The 27,764-nt window shown below is 36.1% G+C and overlaps 1 protein-coding gene across 2 annotated transcripts; it reads right to left on the reverse strand.

Annotated features, from left to right (window-relative positions):
* Positions 1–413: 413 nt before the first annotated feature.
* Positions 414–27,761, reverse strand: smad10a (SMAD family member 10a). Of its 2 annotated transcripts, none has more exons than XM_067426732.1 (12): positions 27,433–27,761; positions 24,116–24,356; positions 17,323–17,497; positions 17,139–17,162; positions 16,391–16,609; positions 16,086–16,292; positions 15,460–15,555; positions 15,306–15,359; positions 14,516–14,699; positions 12,697–12,865; positions 9,807–9,945; positions 414–6,086 (listed from the first exon to the last, which is right to left on the reverse strand). In XM_067426732.1, the coding sequence occupies exons 2-12, from the start codon at positions 24,350–24,352 to the stop codon at positions 5,875–5,877; spliced, it is 1,716 nt and encodes a 571-aa protein (XP_067282833.1). In that variant the 5' UTR covers positions 24,353–24,356; positions 27,433–27,761; the 3' UTR covers positions 414–5,874. The 2 variants fall into 2 exon arrangements, with proteins under 2 accessions (XP_067282833.1, XP_067282834.1); XM_067426733.1 differs by having other exon boundaries at positions 24,116–24,361.
* Positions 27,762–27,764: the final 3 nt, after the last annotated feature.

A 27,764-nucleotide genomic window follows, 5' to 3' on the forward strand; every position in this document is an offset into this window, starting at 1 on the left:
GGTGAACAATAGACAACGCATATTGTCCACAATACATTGCATTTTGTGTATTTTGATATGTGACACAATATATTGTTACACCCCTATACATTGGTTAAATTTAATTATATAATTTTGTGTTTTTAGATTAATAATTAAAACAATATTCAAATTATTTTATAGTATAAAATAAACTGTTAATTTGATATTGATTTAAATATATTAACCTTTTCACCAGATAATACATTTTATTGGATATGTATTTTAAAACTCATTTTATAAAAACTGCATTTGCATGGAATTACATGACTCAATATTCTATTAATTCAAGGCCTGTAAAGCACTACTTTAAAATCTTGGCATAACCCTGTATTTAAGATGATATAACTGCAGACTCTGTATAGGCATAAAAGAAATACAACTCAAAACATATCTGTATCAAAATGATTTTTTTTTACTTTGGTGTACAGTCAACATACAGGAGCAGAATGTCCTTTAACAATAGAATAATTATAATAACAACAAGAATTGAAATGACAATATCCATAAAATAGTCAATTCAAATATATTCACACTGGATAACATACTGATAAATACTTGTAAGAAATAGGTTTCATGTATGGAATGCTGTTGATTTGACTTCCAGTTGGGTGATTGTCATGTTACTGACATACATGTTGGCTTTCATCATGTAGTAACCTTACACAACACAGTATGCTAATCAGTGAAAACACACAGATTCTAGAAGTTAAAGTGTTACGAGGGGCTAAGCCACATATTTTGGAGGGGGTAAAAAAGTCATAATTTGGACTTTGGACAAAAATATTTTCTAAACCTTTATTAAACTGAAAGAAAATCTGAATTACAGTGCAGAACACAGTAGCTAATGAAAGAGAAGCAAAGTGAAGTTACTCTTCATTGACAATAGTAACCGCACATCTATGTCACAATGACACTTGGGGTCGATTATAACATGTTTTCGTTTTTAAGGCAAAATAACCAATACAATAACTGAGGAACGTGATATTCAGTGTTGGGTGTACTGTATTACGAAGTAATTCATTACTGTAATTTAATTACTTTTCCCTTTGAAATAATAGTTACTTCTGCAATTGCATTAAAATACTGTATAGACTGTAGAACAATTCTATAAATCAAAATTAACGTGTAATGTTCAATTTATTCTTTAAATACTTTATGCAATTCTAAAATTAAAGGTTCACTGTGTATATTTTAGCGGCATCTAGTGGTGATTAATCCAAATTGCAACCGCACACCGTTCACCCCTCCCTTTCGAAGCACAAAGAGAAGCTACGGCCAACACAGGACAAAGATGTCATCATCTGAGACAGCAGAGAGTAGCTAGCGCTCTGTAGAGAAATTTGTCCGTTTAGGGTTACTGTAGAAACATGAAACCGCAAAATGGTGACTTTGCTGTAAGGCGACCCACGTTGTATGTTGATAGAAAAGACTCATTCTAAAGTAATAAAACATAACTGTTCATTATGTAAGGTCTTTACATCACTAAAAACATAGTTATGTATATTAGATTGCATTTCTGTCAACAGATCCTCATGGATTCTACACACTGTACCGTTAAAAGAGCGGTTTCATTTCTATCCTTGTTTTGTTCAACTGGTTGCAGTTGATATGGGATTTAGAAAGTAATTAGCAAAAAGCATTAGTAATAAGTAATGCAATACTTTTATGGGAGAGAGTAATTAGTACAGTAATGCAATTACACTGTTGAAAATGTAATTAGTAATTAATTAATTTTTTAAAGTAACTTACCCAACACTGGTGAGATTTTTGGCAAACAATTTAAACCAACAAAATGTTGTTTCGAATCATACCTGTAATTCTAATCAAGCTATGCACTGAAATTGCTAATGACATTTAGATACTTGTCTATTTTATAAATGTTTCTATCTTTAAATACAACAAATATGTTATCATGTTAATTGGATGTGTAATGCGAGAGCTTAAATCTATTTCACCCAAAATGACCTCAAGATAGCATACCGGTTTAAAGATAACTCAACACTGACTGCGTACATTCCAAAGTGCCTTTGAAACTTGTATTAAAACTACAGCTTTACTGTAATTATCTTTTAATCTGCAGTGTATATGGAACACGTATCCAATGAAATACAGCACAAAGGCACTCATCGAAACAATGAGTGTACCTGACATCTAATGTGTTCTATAGCAATTGACGCTCAAGAAAAAAGAAAGAAAACAAGGCATTATGCTTTACAATAAATTTCCCAAAAGGCTCATAATTCTCAACGTGACCTGAGCCGATGTGAACAAACCCTGCAGATGAAGAATTTGCATCTTTTGCATCGCCCAATTTACAAACGTCATATAGGGTCAAAACAAAACCCGAAAACACTCTATGACTGTAAGACGACTAAAACATCCCTGACGAAATTCATTGCTTAAAACTACTGGAATATTTCAGACCAATAGAAGGTTTGCGAAGTTTATAATCAATGTGGGAAAAACTGGGAAGGGCTTTTTTTAGTCATTTCAAAATCTATTTATGAACAAAGAAGCACAAAGGGAAAGGCACAAAGATTATTACTGTGGAAACTATACTGGGAACGTAGAACATAATACAATCCTCTACTAAATAGTTTATTTCAAGCTGTCACTAACCAGAGCTAACACTTGTCAAGTACTAAAAAATAGTCAGGATCTGATTAAAGTCAACATGAAACGGCATTTCAAACCCATTTACTAGTGTAATGTAACATACTTCCCAGCCAAATACTGTAATACTGTGATAAGTGGGCATTGCAAGAGTCTCGCCAAGGCAGCATTTTTGATCAAAAATACAGAATCGCCATTTTAAAAACTATAGAGCCCCCTAAGGGACATTGTGACAGTAAAAAAAAGCAAAGGTGGGAGGAAAAATTATATTTTAAATGTTTTAGCATTCTCTCACAAAACTTCTGTATTCCCTTGAGAAACTGCATTGACTCTCAAATCTTTTGTGATGGAAATAACAGGACGTGGGAGGAAAAACTACACTTCAGTGCTTTTGTGAGTGAAGACTAAGAGCCCTATCATACACCCGCCGCAATGCGACGCCAGGTCAATTGTTTTTTTGCTAGTTTCACCCCCATGCAGTTATCATTTTCACGTCCAGCGTTGTTTAAATACCAAATGTACTCGCATTCATCTGTTCACCCTGGTCTGAAAAACTGGTCTGAAAACAAGGTTTTGTTCAGTTACATTGTTGACACATTGCTATTTTGAGGCAACTAAAATTGACTACGCTACTGACCAAATGAAACCTGGTCTAAAGTCAATAGTGCAGTATTTTTTGTGTTATTTAAAGGGTGTTAGTAATATGCGCCTATAGGCAGATGCACAACACACGCAGCACATCTTTTTTTTTTTAAATATTAAAAATAAAAGGATTCCTCCCTGGAGAAGTGTTCAGCCATGAACACACCCATGACTCATTAAGAGACTAGGTACAACCATTTTGGACAATGCACCTGGCACATAGACCATAATTTCAGTCGTTAAACTAGCAAAAGTGGATTCGGACATGCCCTAAGTGCACGTGCCATGTGCTCAGATCGTTAAAATGGGGCCCTCTGAGAGTTTCTCTGAGAAATGCAAAACTTTTGTGAGAGAATATTCATGAAAGTTCATGTTGACTTTAAAATCCTATAATGAGGTTCCACTTTCATTATTAGATTTGCATTTGTATTGGCTGTACATACTATACAAACCAATAAAAGTGTCTTTCAATAAATGCATAATTTCCTATAAGTGTACAGTAAAATATAGACATTTTAATTTGGGAAGGCAGCAAAACAATAATCCTTAATGCTTGAAGTTTAGATGTTTTACCCGTTTGCAAAAGTTTATAGTGGTATGGGGCTGACTGATTAAATTTTGCTCCCAATCGAGACAATAGTTGTCGGGTGAGATAAATGCTAAAGCTGAGTAACTGGTGTTGGCAAAAACCCGTTGTTTGAAATCGGTCAGTCGGTGCATCAAGGCTCTACATTCGGTTCAAGACACGCCCTGTTTTGATTTGGTTAAAGTATGAGGTGAGCATGACGTCCAGAAAGTAGAAGATTCCAGACACATTTTGGCATAAAGAAAAATCCACTGGGTTCATGCTTGATTATCATGAGGTATTCTGGCTTTGGTGAGTTACACCACATGGCAAATGATTTGGTTACAAACACCGAACTGCGTCACAATACTAATACCACCATTTTAAAGCTGAACAATTCCGGCTTGTTTTTTTTGTTTTTTTACTTCTTGATTTTTTTTGGTATGAAAATAAATGAGCTGGAAGGCTATTGCAAGTCTAACTAATAAGATGCCTGGATAGTAAGCCGCATAATAGCTGAGTTGAAGTCCACATGTAGAGGAACACAGCACAAGCACAGAGATGATGAGCATTTTGTTTTGACAGTTTGTCCTGTTATCTGTCTGGTATAGTTTGTCTCTCAGAGGCAGGTGGTCCTTTCGAACGGTTCCTGAAGTGACCAGCGCCAACATAGTGATATACATTTGCTCCGAGGCATTTAGTGCTACCAAACCCGTGGATCAAGATATTCTGAGTTTTTATGCAATTAACTAGGTTGAACAGTCTGTTCCTTACTTGTGTTGCATGTATGTGTGTGTTTGTGTGATACCTATATTTGTGTGAGTCTAATAGAGCACAACACAATGGTTCCACAAATAAAAACACCATTCATTTTCTCCACAGAGATTCGAGTCAGTCTCGCTACACTCCCAGTATAGGAAATCATTTTAATATTTTTTGAAAATTTGAACAAATATTTTACAACTTTCAAATATATAGTTTGCAAGCTGATTTAAATTCACAATGCATATTTTTTGTAGTGTTCCATCTTGTAGCTGTTTGGTTTGGTTCAAGGCTCAGAACTCCTATGGAGTAAGTGAATGGAAAAATTCTTCTGGAACCAAGGCCTTTGCAAAACCTGCAGTTTTCTGCACTTTATGTTCAGACGCTGACCCATAAGTGAATTTCTTGCAAGGACAGATTGTAAGCATTTTATACCAGTATTGCAAAACTATTAGGCTCTAATATTCTTAGTATAACTGCATGATGTGCAAAGCTAGAAAGGCATATGGACAATAAAGCTATTTCCCTGAACTTAATCTGCAATCAACCCTGTGTAAACTTGCATTCATTAGTAGACCTGTAGCGCTAAGGTATGTACATCTAATTTGATTGGATGAATCTCACAAATCCCATCAAGACCATGTCCAGCTCATACTTCAACATAAAATAAAAAGAAAGAAATAGAAAAAAATATTTTGTATAAAGTGAAACTTATTGTAGATTTTTTCATTACATTATTTTCATTAAAAATCAAGGATTTCCCTTCTATTTCTCATTAAATATATATTAAAAACATATATATGCATGTATTTAAATCGTTAAAATGTGTACACATTAAGACTCATACAGGAAGAATAATGCAGTATTCTCATCAGAATTATCACTGCATAAACTCAAAAATAAAACATTTCAATAAATGTAAATTTGAGGGGAAATGCGCTTAATTAATTAAAAATAATGTCACAATAAAGCTTCATTCTCTTTAAGCAAAATATAGATTTTTTGTTATACTGCTGTAAAATATGACCTAGACGTGTTTTTTTTTGTGAGATTCACCTGAAAAGAAATGCAACATTTCACTATAGAACAATAAAATGCACTGACATATCTTTCAAAAACATGAATTTTAGAGTAGTTTCCGTTTTGTTTTCATTGGGATTCTAATGACCGATAAAAGCGCAAACCACACTGTAGCACGTAATGTGGTTTGCATGCTTACTGTAGTGAGTCCAGTATCTGTGTTGCGAGTGTTTTCTGTGTATTGTTCCCTCTCAGTTAGCTGGTCCAGGGTCTGCCAGTGGCATAGTGTGCAGCACCTCATCCAGCAGCTGCAGCGCCCGGTGCAAATGCACCTCCACCCAGCAGGGGGTGTGCTTGATGCTCTGCCTGGGGTAATCAGGCCCCCAGCCCTTCACGAAGCTCAGGCGCAGGATGCACAGCCTCCTGAGGTCATCCACACCAATCCCTGCTGCCGCTGAGAGGCCTGGAAATAAACGTTCTTAAATTCAACAACCAGATTGCAATGATACAACAAAATCTTTATCTGATTATACCCCTATAAAATTGCTTGACAAAAGTAGTTTTCTACCCTATGTTGACTTATTTAATGTTGAAACAGTTAGGTAGATGCATTTATTACATAGATAAAGTAATGCCTTGTTCACACAGGAACTGCGACAAATGAAAACTGAGGGCTGTATCCTGTAACGGCGCTGTAAACAGTCTGGTCTAACTTCACAAGCTTATCCTTCCGCGACCATCAAAAGGCTTATCTTAAGTCCTGGAAGGGTGCACGCTCCAAATTTTATTCCAACCTCATCAATAACAATACTGGAAATTCTAAGTAGCTTTTTCTACAGTAAACAATCTCCTGAAGCCAAAGTCATCTTCATCCTCTGAAACCACAGTGGAGCGATGCAACAGCTTTATTGACTTTTTTAGATCTATAGTCAATAACATCCTCCCTGTCTCCACTGTCCTTTAACCCCCCTGCCAGGGAGATTGCCATTCCTTTCACACTTCACTGAAGTTCAGCAGAGCCACGATGAGGAATGAAGCCGTCCACTTGCACCTTGGATCCATCCCATCCCGACTGTTCTGCTCAAGTCATTCGTTCCCATTGTCAGCCCAATCATCACCCAGTTTGTTAATCTCTCTCTCAAAACTTGTTTCGTCCCTCTTGCCCTTAAAGCTGCTGTCATCCGTCCAATACTCAAGAAACCATCCTAGATCCGGATGTCCTGGAAATTTACAGACGGATCTCCAACCTCACCTTTCTGTCAAAGGTTCTTGAGAAGGAATGCTCTCAGCTCCACAACCATTTAAAACACAACAACCTATTTGAGATTTTTCAATCAGGCTTTCGCTCGGCCCACAGCACCGAAACAGCTCTGCTCAGGGTGACAAATGACCTTCTTATGACAGCTGATTCAGGATCACCATCACTGCTCATTCTCCTCTACTTCATATAGGATCGATTTCATATAGGATGAGTTTCTTTTAGCTAAATAAAACACGATAGCAAAGGGCTTTGGCTTTAGTGCATGCAGCACTAACAGCAATATTAACAGTCATATTAGATAACATTAATGAGAACACTATTTTAATAAATGGTTGTAAATTCATTGGGTTTAGGTGACCTTTCAGTACGTTGTTCCAGAAAGAGTGCGTCCACACATTCTGATAAACAGATCTAAGGGCGGCGTTGGTGACATGTTGTATTAGAGGTTATATTTTTATTATGAAATAAGTAATATAACTAAATTATTAATCACATTGACTAATTTTACAATCCTACAGCCCTTTATTTAGAATAAAAATCCTTCTCGTTAATTTGGTGAGGAACATGGCTTTTGAGCAGCCTTTGCACACCCTGTCATGCTGTCGGCTATAAGCCACTGCCGTAGACGCATATTGCAGTATTAAGGTTAACGAATAAACGATTAATTGATTGTTAATTTAAACGATTATCGATCATGAGTCAGTTTGTGTAAATTGACATTCCCTAGTGTGATTTTATTTTTTTGCTAACCTTGGAGGCTTGGCTTGGCTTTGTATATTACACCGCTTTCTGAAATGCTAGATTCTGACTGGTCAGCTACATCATTCTACGGACAGTTATTCCCCGATAATTAACAAGATGGTCATTTGAGGATGGTTATTATTCGCTTCTTTCATGTCTCTCGTAACACACACACTCTCTCTCATTTCATTCAAATGCAGCTGGTGCCATCTTGTGCCTCAGTTATCAACTGTATTTACTGTAAAATATACGCGGAGGAGTTCAGTATTAATAGTAGGCCTACGGTATTAGGCCTACTGTTATAATATAAAAGTGTCGAGTTTCCTTTCTTCTCAAATTAGTATTTCATGACCCAGTCATTTTTCGTGGTGAAAAGCTGTGTAATAACTAAATAATACAACTGTACATTATCCCTCAAATGTCCACGTTTGAACTTGTTTGTTCCTCTAGGCACAAAGCTGCTGCTAGGAACTGTCCGTTTAACAAGCTAATAAAATATTTAAACTCTAATTAATATTTTGTGCATGATTATTTACTTAAATGGCAAGTATCTGTGTAATAAGTAGGGTTGGGCATCGAGAACCGGTTCCAACTTGGAACCGTTTAAAAAATAACGATTCCATTGGAATCGTTTAGAAAATTTATTTTCGGTTCCGATCTTCGGTTCCAAGCGCGCAAGTTTTGGTTTCCATGGCCACCTGATTTCCGGTGCTTGCGCGCCCGCTTGTTCATGGAAGCCCGGTAAGCGGCTCTGAAGTGTGGATTTATTTCACTTTTAAAAGCCTGGGTCGGCACAGTGCAACTAGTGTTGTCAAAAATATCTATACTGAAATATCTGAAAAGATACGATAGCCTACTCAGCCTACACAATCGATCCCAGCTGCTCTCCTCTCCTCTCCTCTCCTCTCTGACCGACAGCGAGTTGTCACGCAGCCGCATATATTCTCATTCAGCCGGTTAACCTCTGGACACGACGGACGCGCGTTCTGCTGGACGTTTCCTTACGACAGCGTGTTAGTGTGTGTGATCGGTCTCAATTTCGCGCGGGATTGCACATAATTCTACGAATCCCAGCAGATTTCAAGCTCACATCTGAAGCGCACACACACACATAGCCTACCGTAATAAAGCCGCCCCTGACATACAAGTGCAAATATTCGCTTCTTTTTCCAGCTTATTATTGGTCAAATACACTCAAACTAATTCTCAGTGCACATTTTGAACAGTATGTAAACACAGTCTTAAACAAGCAGTTCTTAAAGGGACCGCAGTCATTTGTTATTCAAAGTCAAACTACAAAAAGACAAACGATCACACTGCTCTTGACTGATCAACTTGTGTAACTTTAATGCTTTTATATGAAACTATTTAATTTTTTGCAAAAACATTATCCAATGTTATTTTAAATTTAATTAGCCACTTTGCGTTTTTTTTATTCAGTTTCTTACCTGAATGTTAGACCTACCTGAAAAAATAAAGCAGTCTATTTCATTTATATCTTTTATTCTATTGTATTTATTTGTGCTATTTTTTGTAATATGTATCTTTGTTTATTCAATTTACCATTCAAAATCAAGCTTACTTGTGCTGTGTGTAAACTATTGCAACACAATTACCCCGTTGTAAAAAATACATTGAGTTAACAAATGTTTGTGAGATATTTTAATAGTAATTGATCAATGTTTATATATGAGAAAAAGCTTAAAAGCTTTATCATATAAAGTGATCTCTTCAGAAGAAATGTTTGATTGCCTAGACTTTCAAAAGACAGACAAAAAAAACAATTATGTAAAAAAATCTCTAATTGACCGTATATGCAGCGTTTTCCCCCGTGGTATTGAAAATAGCATTGAATATCGATGTGACATGTTTTGACTCCACCCCTCAAAGAATCGGAATCGAGAATCGAAAAGAACCGGAATCGAAAGTAAGAATCGGAATCGGAATCAGAATCGTTCAAATCAAAACGATGCCCAACCCTAGTAATAAGAGGGATAATGCACATCCAGTTTTTATCGCAAAATAAATCCCTTCAGGGTTACGTCAGGGACCTGATCACACTGTCAGGGTTTATTTTGCGAAAACAATCAGAGGTATATTATCCCTTAATTGGTGAACTCAAAGCTAACAGACATCTCATTTTGACCTCATTGGTTTGCAGTGAATGAGGCAGACACTCACTAACTGCAGGCGCAATTCCTCCAACACTTCCTGGTCCTGGAATATTCCCTGCCACTGCTGCGGCCTGCGCTGCAGCTGCTGCCTGTGCCGTGGCCGCCTGTTGCTGCATCTGCCTGTGGCACTGCCTGAGGTCAAAGACCTGCAAGAACAAAACACACTCTTTCAGATTTCAGCACAGAATTGAGGCACACAGACCTCACTGCTGTGTCCTAAAACACTGCCTGATGAGAAGTCATTTGGACAGGCTTAAAAAAAGTCAAGCTCTGGAGCAAACAAATCTAATGTGACAGGAAGCAAAAATACACACTGAGCTCTCAAGTGTACAAAGGTATTTACTGCCCATCGAGTCTGACATTAAGGGGTCTTATAATAAGGTTGATCCCTTGACCTTTAATTTAATAACAATAATATTAATGCTGGCATGCAATTTTGATAAAATGATACAAAATGAAAACATTATTGTTTATTTTATTATTACATGTAACTATATTTTACATTTTAACTACAAAATGTATAATTCAGAAATGTAAATAAATCACTTTCTCAATTGATTTAGAGAAGTAATTTTTTTAATATATATTTGGCATATAGAATGTAGCAATAAAATATACTTTTCAAAATGACAGATTCAATTTAGACAAGTTGCTTTTTATTTTTTAAATTTAATTTAAAAAAAATACAAGCAACTTGTCTAAATACATTATCTAAGTCAGTTTGAAAATTATATTTTATTGTTACATTTTATATGCAAACATATTTTTAAAATATGAAAAATTGCATGGATTTTATCATTTTTTAATAATTGTTTAAAATGTAGCCACACGCACACGTTTGTTTTTGTGACAAATGGGGACATTACATAGGCGTAATGGTTTTTATACTGTACAAACCGTATTTTCTATTCCCCTACACTGCCCCTACCCCTAAACCTACCCATCACAGGAAACGTTCTGCATGTTTACTTTTTTTTTTTTAATTCATCCTGTATGTGATTTATAAGCATTTTGAAAAGTGGGGAGATGGCCAATGTCCTCATATTTCACCCTCTCCTTGTAATACCTATGTCATTTTACACATTTGTGTCCACACACCACACACAGCTTATTTGATTTTTGAAATATAGTATTTTGTAGTTAAATTTGAAAAGTGATTTATTTACATTTTTATTTTTCAGTAATTATAAAAACAATTAAAGTTACATGTAACAATAAAATAAACAAGCTTTTTATAAATAAATAAATAAATGTAATATATGTAATATAAAATGTAATATATATATTACATTTTTTAGAGCTAAGAACAAATCTACAGTGCATCCAGAAAGTATTCACAGCACTTCACTTTTTCCACATTGTGTTGTTATTCCAAAATGGATTCAATTCATAATTTTTTCCCTCAATTCTCTTAATGACAATGTGAAAGATTTTTGTTTGAAATCTTTACAAATTCATTAAATTAAGAAACACCAACAACAACAAAAAAACAACAACATGTACATAAGTATTTACAGCCTTTGCCATGACACTCATTTGCGCTCAGGTGCTCCTGTTTCCACTGATCATCCTAGAGATGTTTCTACAACTTGATTGAGTCCACCTTTGGTAAATTCAGCTGATTGGACATGATTTGGAAAGGCACACATCTTTCTTTCACAGTTAACGGTGCATGTAAGAGCACAAACCCAGTCATGAAGTCCAAGGAATTGTCTGTAGACAAGACACTTATCTGGGAAAGGGTACAGAAAAGTTTCTGCAGCATTGAAAGTCCCAATGAGCACAGTGGCCAAGTTTGGAACCACCAGGGCTCTTCCTAGAGCTGGCCGCCCGGCAAAACTGAGTGATCAGGAAAGAAGGGCTTTAATCAGGGAGGTGACCAAGAACCTCATTCTAACAGAGCTCTGGTGTTTCTCTGTGGAGAAAGGAGAACCTTACAGAAGAACAACCATCTCTGCAGCTCTCCACCAATCAGGCCTGTATGGTAGAGTGGCCACATGGAAGCCACTCCTCAGTAAAAGGCCATCTGGAGTTTGCTAAAAGGCACCTGAAGGACTCTCTCGAAAAAAGAAAAAAAAATTTATCTGGCCTGATGAAACAAAGATCGGCCTGAATGGCAAGAGTCATGTCTGTAGGAAACCAGGCACCACTCATCACCTGGCCAATACCATCTCTACAGTGAAGCATGGTGGTGGCAGCATCATGATGTGGGGATGTTTTTCAGCAGCAGGAACTGGGAGACTAGTCAGGATAGAGGGAAAGATGAATGCAACAATGTACAGAGACATCCTTGATGAAAACCTGCTCCAGTGTGCTCTGGACCTCAGACTGGGGCGATGGTTCATCTTCAACCAGGTCAACGACCCTAAGTACACAGCCAAGATAAAGGAGTGGCTTTAGGACAATTCTGCAAATGTCCTTGAGTGGCCCAGCCAGAGCCAAAAATTGAACCCGATTGAACGTCTCTGGAGAGATCTGAAAATGTAAGATCTGAAAGAACTTACAATAATGTAAAAAATGTGTAGCTTGAATGCAATGTAAGTCGCTTTGCAAAGGCTGTGAATATTTAGTAACGTGTTTTTTTTGTGTGTGCATTTTTTATTATTATAAATTTGCGAAGATTTCAAACAAACTTATTTCATGTTGTCATTATGGAGTATTGTTCTTAGAATTGAGAGAAACATTATGAATTTAATCCGTTTTGGAATAAGGCTTTAACATAAATTGTGGAAAAAGTGAAGTGCTGTGAATACTTTCCGAATGCACTGTAACAATTTCCTAGTCACCCTCAATCTAGTTTTCTACAAAAGTCAGTAAATAGTCCGGCCTTAAATTATTTGATAAAATATGATGATGAGCTTTTCCTTTCCCATTGCTAGAGGGTTTGAAGCTTTTACCTTTATGTAGGCCCCTGGGTAGATTTTGTGCACTGCATCTCCCGGCGCTCGGCCTGCTTCTCTGTCCAGGTAGTAACTCTGCACAAAGACGGCATGATCGCTCATACAGCGCATCCATACATCACCCTCTCCACGACACTCTAGCTGCACGCCTTTACCTATGTGCAACCTGCAGACAGGATGAGAAGACAGCTGCAGAATCAATGACTGCTTTTCCAATATTTTTGGTTCCATCAGATAGTTACACAACTGAACACGTCATTGAGTGTCATAAAGAAAACCAGATGCGCCTTTGCTGAAATGCTTGCATTTAATTTTGTCAGGTTGTTAAAACCAGTTATTTCCCGGTTGTTATTCTTGCATAATCTGTTTGTTTATTATTGTTCATCACAGTGTTATTCTGGCACAGTAAGCTGTTTTTGCAACGTGTGTGTTAAGGCAAACATAAAATCTGTGAAATTCATCTAAACACAAAACAAAGACTCACACACATAGGCATTTGGTCTGGATAGTATAGCTTGATATTTTTCAGCCTTTTGATTATATTAAGAGTGTTCATCGCAAATATGTACAGCAAGAAAAACAAAAAAGCCTTTCCCAAAGAAGAACCTAAATGTCATCCCTGGCCATTGCTGCCAAATATTCACCTGCGTAGACATTACAGGGAATAACATAGTTTAATATGAAAAAGCGGTGAAGTATACCTCTAAACTGTTTCATACCTATGCATGAATGATAACTTCTTTCTCTTAGGTCGGTGTGCAAGCATTAGCATGTTCCAGTGGGATGAAGTATCCCTTTAAACTTTTATTTCGAAAAGCTTTTTGAAACTTTTTTTGAAGCTTTTAAAGTTAGGTTTTATTATTTTTTATATGTGCTTTGGTCTTTTTATTAGTTTTAGTATTTAAATTTAAAATAACTTCTTTCAATAACGTCTTTTAGTTTGTTGCGAAAGCAACATTTCGTTTATGAATGTTGCTAACATTTTCTTCTAATATTTATATAAACACTAAAACTAAAATTAAATTAAAGATATAAAAGAAAACAAAATATGTATTGCAATATATATTAATAAATATTATAATAGTATATAAATAACCGGGTTCCCACACCTTGGTTAAATTCAAATTCAAGAAACATTCAAGGACTTTCCATGTCCCATACCCTCAAATTCAAAGATTTAATGCTTAATGTGTGGACACATTTCAAGTGAGAGCAAGGTTACATCATAGACATACATTATGTAGATCCTCATTCAACCAATCTGTGCAGGCACTAATGAGAAATCTATATAACGTTATATATCTATGACCTCACCTAGCGGAAGTCACGGCCGATGGGAAAACTTGATGAGACTCTTCGGTATATTAGGTAAAAAAATAACATAAATACTGTTCGGTTTCTCACAGAAACCAATCGGTTTGTGTCTTAACCAACCAATGTGTCGTCAGGAGCAGCAGGGGTTTTGTGCACGTTGCCTAAGCATGTTTTTTTTTTGCTCTCATAGACTTGATACCTATTCACCCCATTATATGACTGGCACACAGCAACGGTTGGAGTTAAAAATCTTAATTTGTGTTCTACTGAAGAAACAGACACACCTACATGTTGGATGCACTGTGGGTAAGCAGATAAACATCTAATTTTCATTTTTATCCCTTTAATATTTCGGATACAGTTCGTGTCTCCTCCATGCTCCAAAAATGTATTGCTTTAATAGCTGAAAATTGTCTGTATACAATGACACCAAGAATTGTTTTTTTATACCATTATAACTACAGTACTGGGTGGCGCAGTTGTTGGATTGCGGCACACATACCTGGCCCGCTCACTGGCGTCGGTGCGGTGCACATTACTAAGCTGGCCCAGACAGAAGCGGTCACCTCCTGAGGGGTCCACATACCCGTCAATCGTCACCACCGGACAGCTGGACAGCACTTTAAACATCTCTCCAACCTGCACATCCATCTCGAAGTATGAGATGGAACACCAAAACTCAGGACCTGTTGATGCATTGCATATTGAACTGTAAGTCTGAGAGCATAAATAAAAAATAAAGTTTACATTAAGTGTACAAAAACGTTCAAAATTTGGGGTCCGAGATGTTTTAATGCTTTTAAAATAACTAACTTATGCTAACCAAAGATGCATTTATTTAAAACAGTAAAATTTTGCAATTTTATTATAGTTAAAACGGTTTTCTATGTTAATATATTTAAAAATGTAATTTATTCCAAAGATGTCAAAGCTGAATTTTCAGCATCATTACTCCAGTCTTCAGTATCACATGATACTTCAGGAATAATTCTAATATGATGATGATTTGCTGCTCAGGAAACATTTATTATTATTATTATTCATGTTGAATACAGTTGTGCTGCTTAATATTTCTTTGGGAACCCTGATGCACTTCTTTATAGGATTTTTTGATAAATAGAAAGTTCAAAATAACATTTATTTGAAACAGCAAATCATTTGTAACATTATACATTTCTTTACTGATACTTTTGATCAATTTAATGCATCCTTGCTGAATATAAGTATTATATTTCCTTCAAACAAAATCTTAATTTTTTTGTTTACATAAAGTGGAGATTATATAAAGTAACCTGGATGGTTGGAGACTGGAGGAGGGAAAGACTGTGAACTGTGATGTTGAGACCCTGATAGAGGAAGATATTATAATGGATTAAATGAGTTATATATAAAATAAAGGTATATTTGCATGCATGCACATTTAAGTAATGATTAAGGCAAACATACAGAAGTGTGGGTGGTGAAGAGGAGGTTGATGGCCACGCCCATTTTGCTGGGGTCCTACGGGAGTGTAGGAGGCTGTGCTGCTGCCTGTCCAGGTTGCTGCAGCAATTTATAGATTAAAAAGGTTTTGTATATGATGCAGCGAAAATGGCCCTTGGTGGGTAGTAATGCAAACATTCTGAAACCACAGCCAATTAGAATATACTGAATGATGGTTAATATACAACTTTTTGGGATTTGGACCAATGAGATATAACAATGGGCAGGGCTACAAAAACAGATATTTTCAAGTTAACTAATACTAAAACTATTAAACAAAATGTATTAATTGAAATAATGCCTAACTAAATAAAATATAAATATTAAAAACAAAAACTGAAATGAATACATTGAAATGACAAGAATTTTTAAATAAAAATGACAAGCACATAACTACCAAAAACTTCAACTACAATTAAAATGGAAAATAAAAATATATTAAGAAAAAAGCTAACTCAATATATGAATAATACTATAATAGTAAATAAATAACATTAAAATAACACTGGTCAAAAACTCAAATTAACATAAATAGGGATTTATCATTTGACACGTTGTGATTGGTTGTGAGGACAAAGTGTAATACTTACTGTGAAAGGAGCTTTGTGTCTGGGAGTGTTTGGAACTGTTGTAGCCATTTTGGTTTGGTGGAGGCTGGGATGGGACGGGGGTCTGTGGGGGTCCATGTGTGGGGGTGGAAGGGGGAGGGGTAGGGGTCATGACTTGACCCTGAGGAGATGCAATCTGTAGTAAGCCTTCACCATGACCTCCCTGCATCGGCATCATAGAGCCTGAAGCTAAAAGACATGAGAGTTTGGAAGATGACACAACGGCACTATTACAACTGCACAATTTAACCTCCCAGAGTTTTCTTTGGCCAAAGGTCAGCACTTACCAGTGGGGGAGAGGGGCATATTAGAGTAAAGGGTGACCGGTGGGGGTGCGCGGGTGGGTTCTGAAGGCAGCTGTAGAGGAGGCAGTGGCTGGCCGTAGTGGTCCGGAGGAGGGAGTTTCATCGCCCCCTGGTGGTCCTGCTGGGGAGGTAGGCCTGGGGGAACATCCATCTGAATGCAGTCGTGGCTGTACTCTTCCTTTATCAGTCTGCCAGTGGGACCTAGACACCAGCCAGAGAACAAATTACACTCATCAAATCGGTTAATTTCAATTCATTAATTCTTTTGGGACTCAATTAAATCAGTGAATCTTTTTTTTTGAACCAGTGCAGAATAGTAAGCAATATTTCTTTCTTTTCTAGATTTATTTAAGTTTAAATGTTGTTATTTGTATTGTTTTTTAGTTATTAACTTATTTTAAATATAAGTTAAATATAAATATTTTAAAATAAATAAAAATGTAAATTAAATCATATATACTTGCTGTTCTAATCAGATTTTTAAAATGTTTTTGAAAGAAGCTTCTTATGCTCACCAAACTATTTATTTGTGTGTGTGTGTGTGTGTGTGTGTGTGTGCGTATAATATTTACAACTTATATATATATATATATATATATATATATATATATATATATATATATATATATATATATATATATATATATATATATATATATATTAAACATTCAAAATTTATTTATATTGTTACAACAAGGCAAATACCAGTATACAAATGTGCGTAACTTACCCGTGTTTTGAAGACTGAGACCAACTTGAGAAAAAAAAAAAACAAACAAAAGAGAAAATCATATTAAGTTTTCCAGCACTGATTAAAAAATGCATAACACACTATTTTCGAGACTATGAACGTGTTGCACACAGCTCAGTAATGTCTTTGTTCATGGTGATGAATAAAAGGATAGTAGACTCACCGATGCCTGGTGACACCACTCTCTCATAATGGTAAGGGTTGACACAGACATTATCGTATTTGAGGTCAAATGCGTACTGGCAGAATTTCACATGCTTTAACTCATTCTTGTGAAGGTCAGGCCAGCGCCACAACCGTGCGTAGATTACATGTGGAAAACCTTTACGACCAGCAACCTACAGAAAAAATAAGAAAAAAATAAAAATAAGAGGACTAAAAGAAATGTTCATTAGTACAACATTGTGTAATAATGCTGAAGGAAACAGTACAATCTGTGTCAACGCACAATAACATAATTATTAACCAGTCATGAGAAAATGTTATATATAATTAATATAATAAATTATATGATATATTGATAAATGATGCAGCAATACAGTATATAATGATATCGGAAATCAGGTCATGATTTGGTTTAATTTCATTCTCTTAATACATTTCATAATTATTAAAAATACTTTAGAAAACACTAGTTATAATCTAGAATCTATATTTTCAGTTTTCATTTTAATTTTAGTAATTTTGTTGTTCTTTTCTATTTGTCATTTCTTTTTTCTATATAGCTTTACTGAATTTTTATTTCAGTTTTAGTAATTAAGTGCCTTAAATGTATTTATTTGAGTTAACATTTTTCTCTTTTCCATTTTTTTTAAGTTAGCAATAACAATTCTGGATCGTCACATTTAATTTTACTGTCAGTTAAATGTGGTGATTAATTTTTCACACCTTAATATTGAATACACATTAGAATATTTAAAACATGTGAAATGCATGAAACAGCAGTTGCAATTTAAATAATGCAGCTTTGGCTAACCAATAATTCCTCATACTCCTCAGCATAAGCATCGTTTTCATTTTGATTTATTATTTTTTGCGCCGTTTGTCTATTGAAAGCACAGAACTGAGGGATGAGAACTGAGATCAGGAACTGAATATTGGATGACATGTCCTATAGCCATGCTCTGACAAAAACAAGTCAAATTTCTGCTATGGACACAGCAAGCAACATGACCAAAACGTTTTAACATATTACTGTAATAATATATTAGCGAAACAGATTTGGCAGGTTTGCAAATTTGTGTTCACGCTCTGGAGAGTGTCAAATACATCTTTTACAATGAGTGATGTAGCCAATCACAGATAGAGCGTTAGTTGTGATCCCTCTCGAACGCAATGTCTAATTTAGAGGTGTTTAACAAAGCAACAGCATGTTAGTGAGCGATCTTCGCTTTCAAGGCTACAGTCTATAAAATTCATTGAATAAAACTATTGATTTTTTGCTGCTAAGAGGACCTACGGTCAATTAAATGCTACAAACTTTCGGAAATGACAAATCAATGTTTTGCCTCTGTAGAAGACAAAATTAGAAGACTGTATTTCTGACAAAATACACAGTTTTAAGTATGGATATTCTTATGTATATTCCAATTTATTACTCTCATTATCACATCTATTTACATTACATAGTGTCCATTGCATTGAAAACACATGTATGGCCATGTTTACACGCATATTAATTTATTCTGTTATATCTTCCATAAAATAGTTACGAATAATCTTTATACAAAGTTTGGATAAAAACAAATCCCATTGTTTGTCTATTCAAGTCTTTTAATTTTCTCAATAGATGGGTTCTGGTGTCCTCTAGAGTATAGCACATAACATATATTTATTTGAAAAAATGTCAATGTTTTTTTTTATGCTCCAAACAATGACCTAAAAAAAACGAAAATCACAAAACCTTTTTACTGCTTCTCAGGAGGATGACATTAAAAAAACGCATTAAAGCAATGTAAAGGCAGACTAACAGATTAACTGAGTACAAACATTTTTAGTGAAATATTTGTATTATTTGTAAAAGTAATGACTAGTAAATTATCTTACATTTCTCACTGTACACTGCTATGGTGGAGCCGTTGCTCAGCCTACATCTGCACTTTACTAGAGCACCCTCAGTGATTTCCGAAACACCCTCAGTGATTTGGTTTTGTAACTGGGCCTGCATAGCAACCATTTGACATGTATGCAGTAGTATGACAAAAGAGCATCATATGATCCTGAAAACACACTGAGCGTAAGGTCATGTGTTGGGTTTTGAGTCCATATCACAGCTGCATGTGCTTGTTTAGCGTAGTAGAACAGCAGGGAGGACGTGTGTGTGATATGATAATCCGTTGTAGATTAACACTAGAAGCATGATGCTTCAGTTGTGCGCTAGCAGCATGACACTAGAGCTGAGCAGAAGGATAAATCCAGTTGTCAGTGCCATTTAGAACTGAAGACAGGCTGAAATAAAGACAGAATTGTGGTGGGGCTAGTAACCAAAAGGGCCAGGGTTCAAAAAGAGAGCTGTTGAGGTTCCACTCGTGTGCTCTTGAGCAAGACACTACGCAATTCTCCTTTACACAACAGAATTTCGCAAAAACAATTTTTAAATACTACACATTAACAAATCATTTTGTGTTTAGAAAACCTATTGAAACACATTTGACAAACTTTGGTGAACACATTGTGTTAGTGATTTTACTGCGGTTATGGGATTTTGTTAGGAATAATTCTTTTCAGAGTTCCTAAAATCCCCTTAATGTAGGGCTGGGTAATAAAACAGCATTGATAACCATGTATCGGGAAAAAACAACTAAGTATGAAGTTAAATAAAGTTGCATTCATTCTTTGAGGAAAGTGCAGTGTTCAAAATGCATTTCATTCCCCATTAATAGTATGTCTAACAATATGAACATATGAGAAACATATCAGATGTCATTATTTTTTGTGCACAAAAACTATTTTCATCCCATTGTAACATTCTTGTACAGCCACTGTAGTGAGATGGTATTTGTATCGATGTTTTAGTGCCTTTATGGGTCTTGTGAGTGGAAATATACTGAATGCCAATGGAGGCCTATCTGAAGCCTTTCTCAGCCATCAGCCTTCAACAAAAATATCATCATTTGTGTTCCGAAGATGAACGAAAGTGTTACGGGTGTCCAACGACATGAGGGTGAGTAATTAATGAAATAATTTTCATTTTTGGGTGAACTAACCCTTTAATACTGTAAAATATCTTTAAAGTTTTTTTTTTTTTTTTTTTTTTATTGTGTACTGTGCTAATTAATTGAGATTTCTTACAGCTCTTACAGGTTGTTGGCCTTGTCTGTTTCGTTGCTTCTATTACTCTCCCCTTTTTTGTAAGTCGCTTTGGATAAAAGCGTCTGCTAAATGATTAAATGTAAATGTAAATCTTTTTGTGTGTGACTTAAGTAGGACTTACACAGACAAGGCTTAAATCTAGTCCCAGACTAAAATGCATGTTAAATCTGTATCTAAATATCTTAAAATATACCAATGCCATTGTTTTGTCTCAAGATGCAGCCAGTAATATTTTTTTCTATGGCACGTTTATAAAAGCAACTTAAATGTCCTAATTGAACTAAGACCTAATCCTGGCTTAATCTAAACCCTGTCTGTGAAACCAGGCCTTTATGTAATATCATAATTACTTCTATTGTAAAATTGTAATGCTGAATATACTGACAAGCATTTATGATCAAATAAAATATATTTTTAATGTTATTTTTAAGGAAACTTGCATGGATTTAAATATATTTGTAATTATATATTTTTTTAAAGATTAAGTTTAAATGTATTACATTCAAATTATATTAACTTTAAATGTAATATCAAACACACAAATTATAATCAAGAGCTTTGCATGTGCTTTAGCATGTTATGCATACATAGTACAGCTATTTTACAATTGTAAATTCTCTTTTTCCCCCCATGCTCTCACTGGGCCTCATTTATAAATATAATCACAGATATGAACAGAGTGTGCATACGCTAAAATCCACGGCAACGTTTATATTTATAAAAACGTCTTAGATGTGAAATAGTGCTTAGTGCCACGCCAGGGTCTAAGCAGATGTACACACTTTTCCTTGTAGCAGAGAGTCGGAGTACTGCAGGTATTTGGAAATCTAAGCAATTCTTGCAGCTCGCCATTCTTAAGTAAATGGTTTAGACATTGATTGGTGCTCTTTTATATGTTAATGACATTAATTAGGTGATGTTTACATGGCAGACACCTGAAACCATTCAGCTGCGTACAATTTCAAGATCCTTTGCGATTAAGAGGCACTTTTTATTTGTGTGTACTTTCATTCTCTGGGTCATACTGATCGCAAGATCATATTTAGGATATCTTATAAATGAGGCCCACTGTTTATGGCAAGGTCAAAAAAGGTGACAATACGTCTCACTCAGTAGTTGAGCTTTTTCTCTATTACTGCACTTACAGTTTCTTCACTTGTGTTGCCTGGATATCATCACATCTTGTGTGTAAAGAATAGAGTGTACTATCTACAAGCAGCCCTTCTACACAGAGGAAAAAATAGACGGCCTTAAGTTAACCCGGCCCCTTTCCTGTGTTTTAGACAAAACAACCTTCACAACCTCTCCTCCACCCCTCCCTCTAAATCTGCCCATACGAAAGGCTGGGGAAACTGCGCATATACCATCCTACTCCATATAAACCACCACTTTAACTGGTTGTTGAGGTTTACAGTCAAAAGGCCATGTGATGAATGTCTCTCTTTGTAGCTGCTGTCAATCATCTAGTATCCATGCACACCGACGCTACAGGCAGGAAGCTATTTGCATTGGCCGAAGCTTTGACTGCATCAGTCTCTCATATGAAAGCCGTATGTTCACATGTGGGTGGTGTGGATGTGATTAGCACTGGGCCCCAAAGCAACACCCAATTACTAAGTTTATTCAATGGACAATGCCCTTGATTATTTACATTGTCTAGCTTTATTTATCGCAGCATTCACAAATAGATTAGGGGAAACACAATTGTGTGAACAGTGTAGAAAAAGGCGTTTTTCCAGGCAGGAGGAAGAGTTTATACAGTTTATACAGTGACCGATATAGGTTTTTGGAACAGCCGATGCCAAAACCGATATCTAGAGAGCAGGACGAACGATGAATCTCAAACAGAATCTACAAACTCGTTTTCTTTGCCGTTTTTGAGGGGGAAATCTGTCGTATGCATTTAAATATTTCTAATGATGATAACTTTTTACTTTGATCTACTATTAACTATCAAAATAAGTTATATGTGAGGTTCCTTAAAGTTGGTGTACTGCTGCTGACCGATATACCAACATATGCCACCATTCAGATTCAGGGTTGGTTAGATGTTTTTTGTAAGAAATTAATATGTTGATACATTAAACTGATCAAAATGTGACAGTAAAGATATTTATAATAAGATTTCTAATTCAAATAAATTCAGTTTTTAAAATGTCTATTTAATTAAAAAAATTCTGGAAAAAAAATTTTTTCCACAAAAATATGAAGCAGCAAAACTGTTTTCACCATTGATGATAATGAAAAAAAAAAAATCTTGAGCACCAAAATCAACATATTATAATGATTTCAAAAGGATCATGTGAGTGACTCCTGTAAAAATTCAGCTTTACTATCACAGGAATAATTAACAGTTTAAAATATATTCAAATAACAAAAATAGGAATTTTTAATTGTAAAATTTCACAATATTACAGTTTTTTTACTGTATTTATCCTAAAATAAATGTAGCTTTGTCGACCCCAAACTTTGAACGGTAATGTATATACATACACGATACAAATTATTGATGCCAAATTACAATTTTCCTACTCGGAGTGTCTATTTAGACGAGGTGCAAAGAGCATGCCTTGCTGGCAAGAGCTATTTGCTCTAGAACTGCCTAACAATGCCTGGTTGGGCCAAACAAGATTTTAAAAAAGATTATTGATAAAATAAGTTTTATTGTCCCAATAAGGCGGCATCCATTTAATTATTTTAATAAATATAATTATTTACACTCTGTTTTTATTGCATCCTGTTAATTTATATAACAATACAATACTGAGGTGCAAATAGTATGTAAAAAATGTATGTTCAAATTAAAGTATAAATTGCATCTAATTACTATTTACACATATTGCAAAGAACTGCTTTAACATGGTGTAAATGTCACTATTTTCACTTAGTATGCTATTTCACTTAGTAAATAGCATCTACAGCTAAGAAAATATGATATTTTCACTGAGTGTAAATAGAATCTAGTTGTTATTTACACTTGTTATAAAAAGCATCTATCACCATTTGGACTTAGTGTTAATAGCATATTTTCATAGCGATAATTGCTATTTTACTTGCCATAGATTTCTAGAAAACTGTTAAGAATGAATGAATCAAAGGAAGCATGGCTGAAATGTTGATCTCCATTAAATATTGCATTTCTAGAAAGGTTGAAACTAATTGGGTGTGCAAGATTTGTTATGCCATATTTACTCACATTTTTCTAAAAGAAAAAGTGTGCATTATTCATTGAGAGCACTCTGCACTGTGAAATGGACACAAGTGGAAACACTTCTCTTACACAGGGAAGAGGGCAAGGTTATTTGGTTAAATACCAAATAATCGCCTTGGAAAAATCTATCAGTCTATTGCTAGTTTTTTGTCTTGTGACACAATACGCATGTTTACTGAACAGGTCCCATGAAACTCTATATATACCTTTACTACTGTGTCAAACCTACACATTGAAAAAATGACAACCTAAACAGCTGTAAGTTCATGTCTGAAAAACCTAACACTAAGTAAGCAATCAAGAAAAAAAAAGCCAAATGAAGAAATGACTCAAAAGAAATGACTCCATTCAGCATTAACATTTGGAGGGATCCCTGTAAATCACTTCTAAGAGCATTAAAAGTTCAACATCAATTAGTGTAGCTGTGGTTCACCTGTAAGCGTCCGTCCAGCGTCCTCTGGATGGTCACGCACTTGCTGGGGTGGACTCCGTTAGTGGTGATTGCGGTGATGAGGGAGTCCAGCTCGTCCTTCTTCTCCTTCAGTTTCTTGACCAGGCTCTCAATGGCACGCTTGGCGAAGCCTTCGTTTTCGCCGCCTTGCCTGTGGCACATGAGACTGTGCACGATACTGAGACAGGCGTCATTACTGTTGGGAGGGTTCACGGACATCCTGCTGCTCTGACAGATGGGAAAACAGAACAGCAGCATCAATACAGAATACTCACACTTCATGTAGTATGCTAACACACGGTCAGTACTGTAATCCTTCATGGAAATTAGGGGTAGAATTCCTTATAATATCTAATACTTCTAATAACAGTAAACACTTTATACTGCCTATTATTTGCACAATATAGATTATAAACAGCACCACAGTAAACCTGTCAAACAATGGATAAAATTTATGTCATGTAATCTTTGCCTTGCATGTAAGAGGCATTATGTTTTAATCTTGGAATAGATTATTAGGTTATTTTATACAGAGCCAAGAATATGGCCACAAATTAAGAATTTGTTTCCCTTGCTTTTTCATTTAGTTATACTGTAACCACCTTGCACCAATTTGTTCCCTCGTTTTGATTAAAGAGTGGTCACGTTGTACCAATTTGCTCCCTCATTTAACATAACCACCTTGTTCAAATTTGTTCTCTTGTTTTAATTAAACTGTGGCCATGTTGTACTACTCAGTTTCCTTGTTTTAGTTCAATAATGGCCCATGACCTTCATCAGGCATGTATAAAATGATATGCCTGATAAAATAACATTTTGTATACAGTGAGGGAAAAAATGATAAGATGACATCTGAAAATATTTACCTTTTTTGCATCCAAAACATGATTTCATTTCATAATGTTTCATTAAAACATGGAGATGGTTGCTCTTTAAATAAAGGGAGTCATACTATTTTTTACATTTTAACTTTAATATTTGGTATGTCCACCTTTTGCAGCAATTACAGCAGCACATCTCTCTGGCAGCGTGTCAATATATTTCCTCAGAGAACTTAAACACATAATGTTATCCCATGCTTTCTGCAACTGAAGCCAAAGGCTTTTCTTTGAATGTACAATAGATCTGTTCAGTTTATTTTTCAACTCGCCCCAAATGTGCTTGATGGGGTTGAGGTCTGGACTTTGAGGAGGCCAGTCCATCATTTTCAATGTTCCAGCAGATTCCTTCCCTCGCAGGTAGTTCCGGCAATAGTTAGAGGAATGTTTCGGGTCATTGTACTCTTAGAAAATAAATTCAGGCCCAATAAGGCAACTCAGATACCAAGTATTCTAATAATTTTGGCTACCACTGTATCTCTTGGGACCAAAACGTTGCTGCAAATAAAGCTATTTTGATACCTTTGCAAGTACTGATTTTGTTTTTTGACTTGTTTGGTCTTTTCTCCTATGCATCTATCTATTACCTATAGGTGTGCGAGGGTAATTGTTAAATGATAGTTAAATAATGGCCACCTTGAATAAATTTGTTCCCTCATTTTAATTAAGTCGTGGCCACATTGTACTGCATTTGTTCTCTTGTTTTCATTTTGTCAAATTGTGACCACGTTGTACTCAGTTTTTCCCCTGTGTGTCATGTGCGGAGCTCTGTAATTTTGCATGTCTTAACTTTTAGCAGTCTGATCAAAAAATAGATCATTTGTTATGGAAGGCCAAGTCGAGTATATTGGATTATGGTATAGAGTGTTCCATAATGCAGTGTGATTTATCATACCACTACACATTTTGACAACATAATAGGTCATCTACTCCATATATAAATACAGAAAGGTGCATTATTTGTACAGTACTGTATACAGCCAAAATAGTGTAAGTAGTAGATTAGCATGCAAGACCAAAATAGCAGGCAATGTTTAAAAGAACCAAAAAGCAACAGCATTTACAGTTGGGAGCCAGCCAGCCAACCAACAAATAGCTTACTTGTAGTTGTCTTGGCACAATAAACTGGGAAAGAAGAACGTGCTTTAATATATCCGAAAACACTTAATGCATATGCTATAAGTGACTTGAATTTGAATTTGTATTTTGTACATAAGAAGCAGTACTTCATGGAGCTGCTAAAACCCCCTGTGATCTTAGCATGAGATGTTGCAAGTGCAAAAGTGCAAGATTTCTGGAGTGCAGTAATTGAGAGCTAGTGGAGCGGTGACGGATCCTGGCACTTCAGATCTCTGAGCATCATCAACTCTAATCTGAGGGGAGCTTCTCTGAGACCCTTATTATCAGACTCAGTGATGCTCTCCATGTCTGTGCAAGTGGCCCTTGAGGCATGAGCTCCAGAGGAACTTTACATTAAGACAGAATGTACAATACTCTTAGATGAAGTAAAGGATTTCATACACTGCAATATTTGAGAAAGGGGCTTCTTCTTAGTATTGACTGACACATTCATGCATTATTCCTTTCTTGGGTGTATTACGCTGTTATTTCATCATGTACAGTGTACTTGTGTAAAGCATGGCGGCCTGATTCTAGAGGACATTCAGACACAGTCCCTGCTTTAAATTTCAGCGATAATATGATGAAACCCCAAGTTTTATGATGCCATCATAAGATACTGACACTGATCAATAGGTTAAACATGCAATAATATCTGTATTATATGAAATCATGATGATAGTAGGCCTGATTTACAGGAAATGCAGAGCCCTAATGCTTAAACTATACAAAACCTTATCCAAGACATCCCCCCTTTCTGTAGAATAACAGTTTGGATTAATAAAATGTCGTGCAAAGTTAAAGCCAAACTGTTGACTGCTCTGCGGGCAAACAAATGCAGCGGCGCAGATGCCATATTTGGTCACATGACGTCATCGAGAACGCCGTCTAAACATTTCACGAGCTCCCGCTGGATATGAGCACAGTTGAGGTGACATGCAAAGCATTTATGCATTCCAACTAACTACTCGGAATTCGGATCAATAAAATCAAGGTGAAGTGCTGAAGGAACAGCCTCTTGGTCGTGAACTTGCCGCGAGAAGGTGGACATGTCAGTGTCTCGAGACAGTATTCAAATGATAGACACTTACGAAATATTTCAAAGCTCAGACAAGGGCAAAGATGAGTTACTACGACACGAGCAGGCACACCTTTGACGTAATAGTGTTTTAATGAGCGAGATGTATCGCCAAATCGACAGACCTGATCGGGTTCTCATAAGGTCTCGAATGGTGCAACGTGCGTTTAAAAATTAATTAAAAAAAGCATATAACTGTTACACGTAAAAAAAAAAATACTCACACATCGGTCGTACTGTTAGAGAATTGCGAAACGCAGTCTTCTGAACAAGGACGGAGAGGTAGAAATCCGCGTCCCCTTCCCCCTCCAACATCTAATTTGAGTCTATCGGAGTCGATACCGGACTATCAGGCTCGCTGTCTCCGTCCGCGCATCCTGCCGCTCTCCTCGCGCTCGCTACAATAACAAAAGCGGGTAGACATTGTGCGCGTGAGCGTCTCGCCCGGCTTCCACCAATAGGAGGCCGAGACTCAAAAGGACGGTGGCGCTCATCCAATCACGGTGCGGCTCTCACGGCTGGGCCCCCGGGCCGAGGTCTGTCTGGGTCGCGTCTG

The sequence above is a fragment of the Pseudorasbora parva genome, chromosome 19, assembly GCF_024679245.1.
Source record: "Pseudorasbora parva isolate DD20220531a chromosome 19, ASM2467924v1, whole genome shotgun sequence".
Classification (NCBI taxonomy): domain Eukaryota; kingdom Metazoa; phylum Chordata; class Actinopteri; order Cypriniformes; family Gobionidae; genus Pseudorasbora; species Pseudorasbora parva.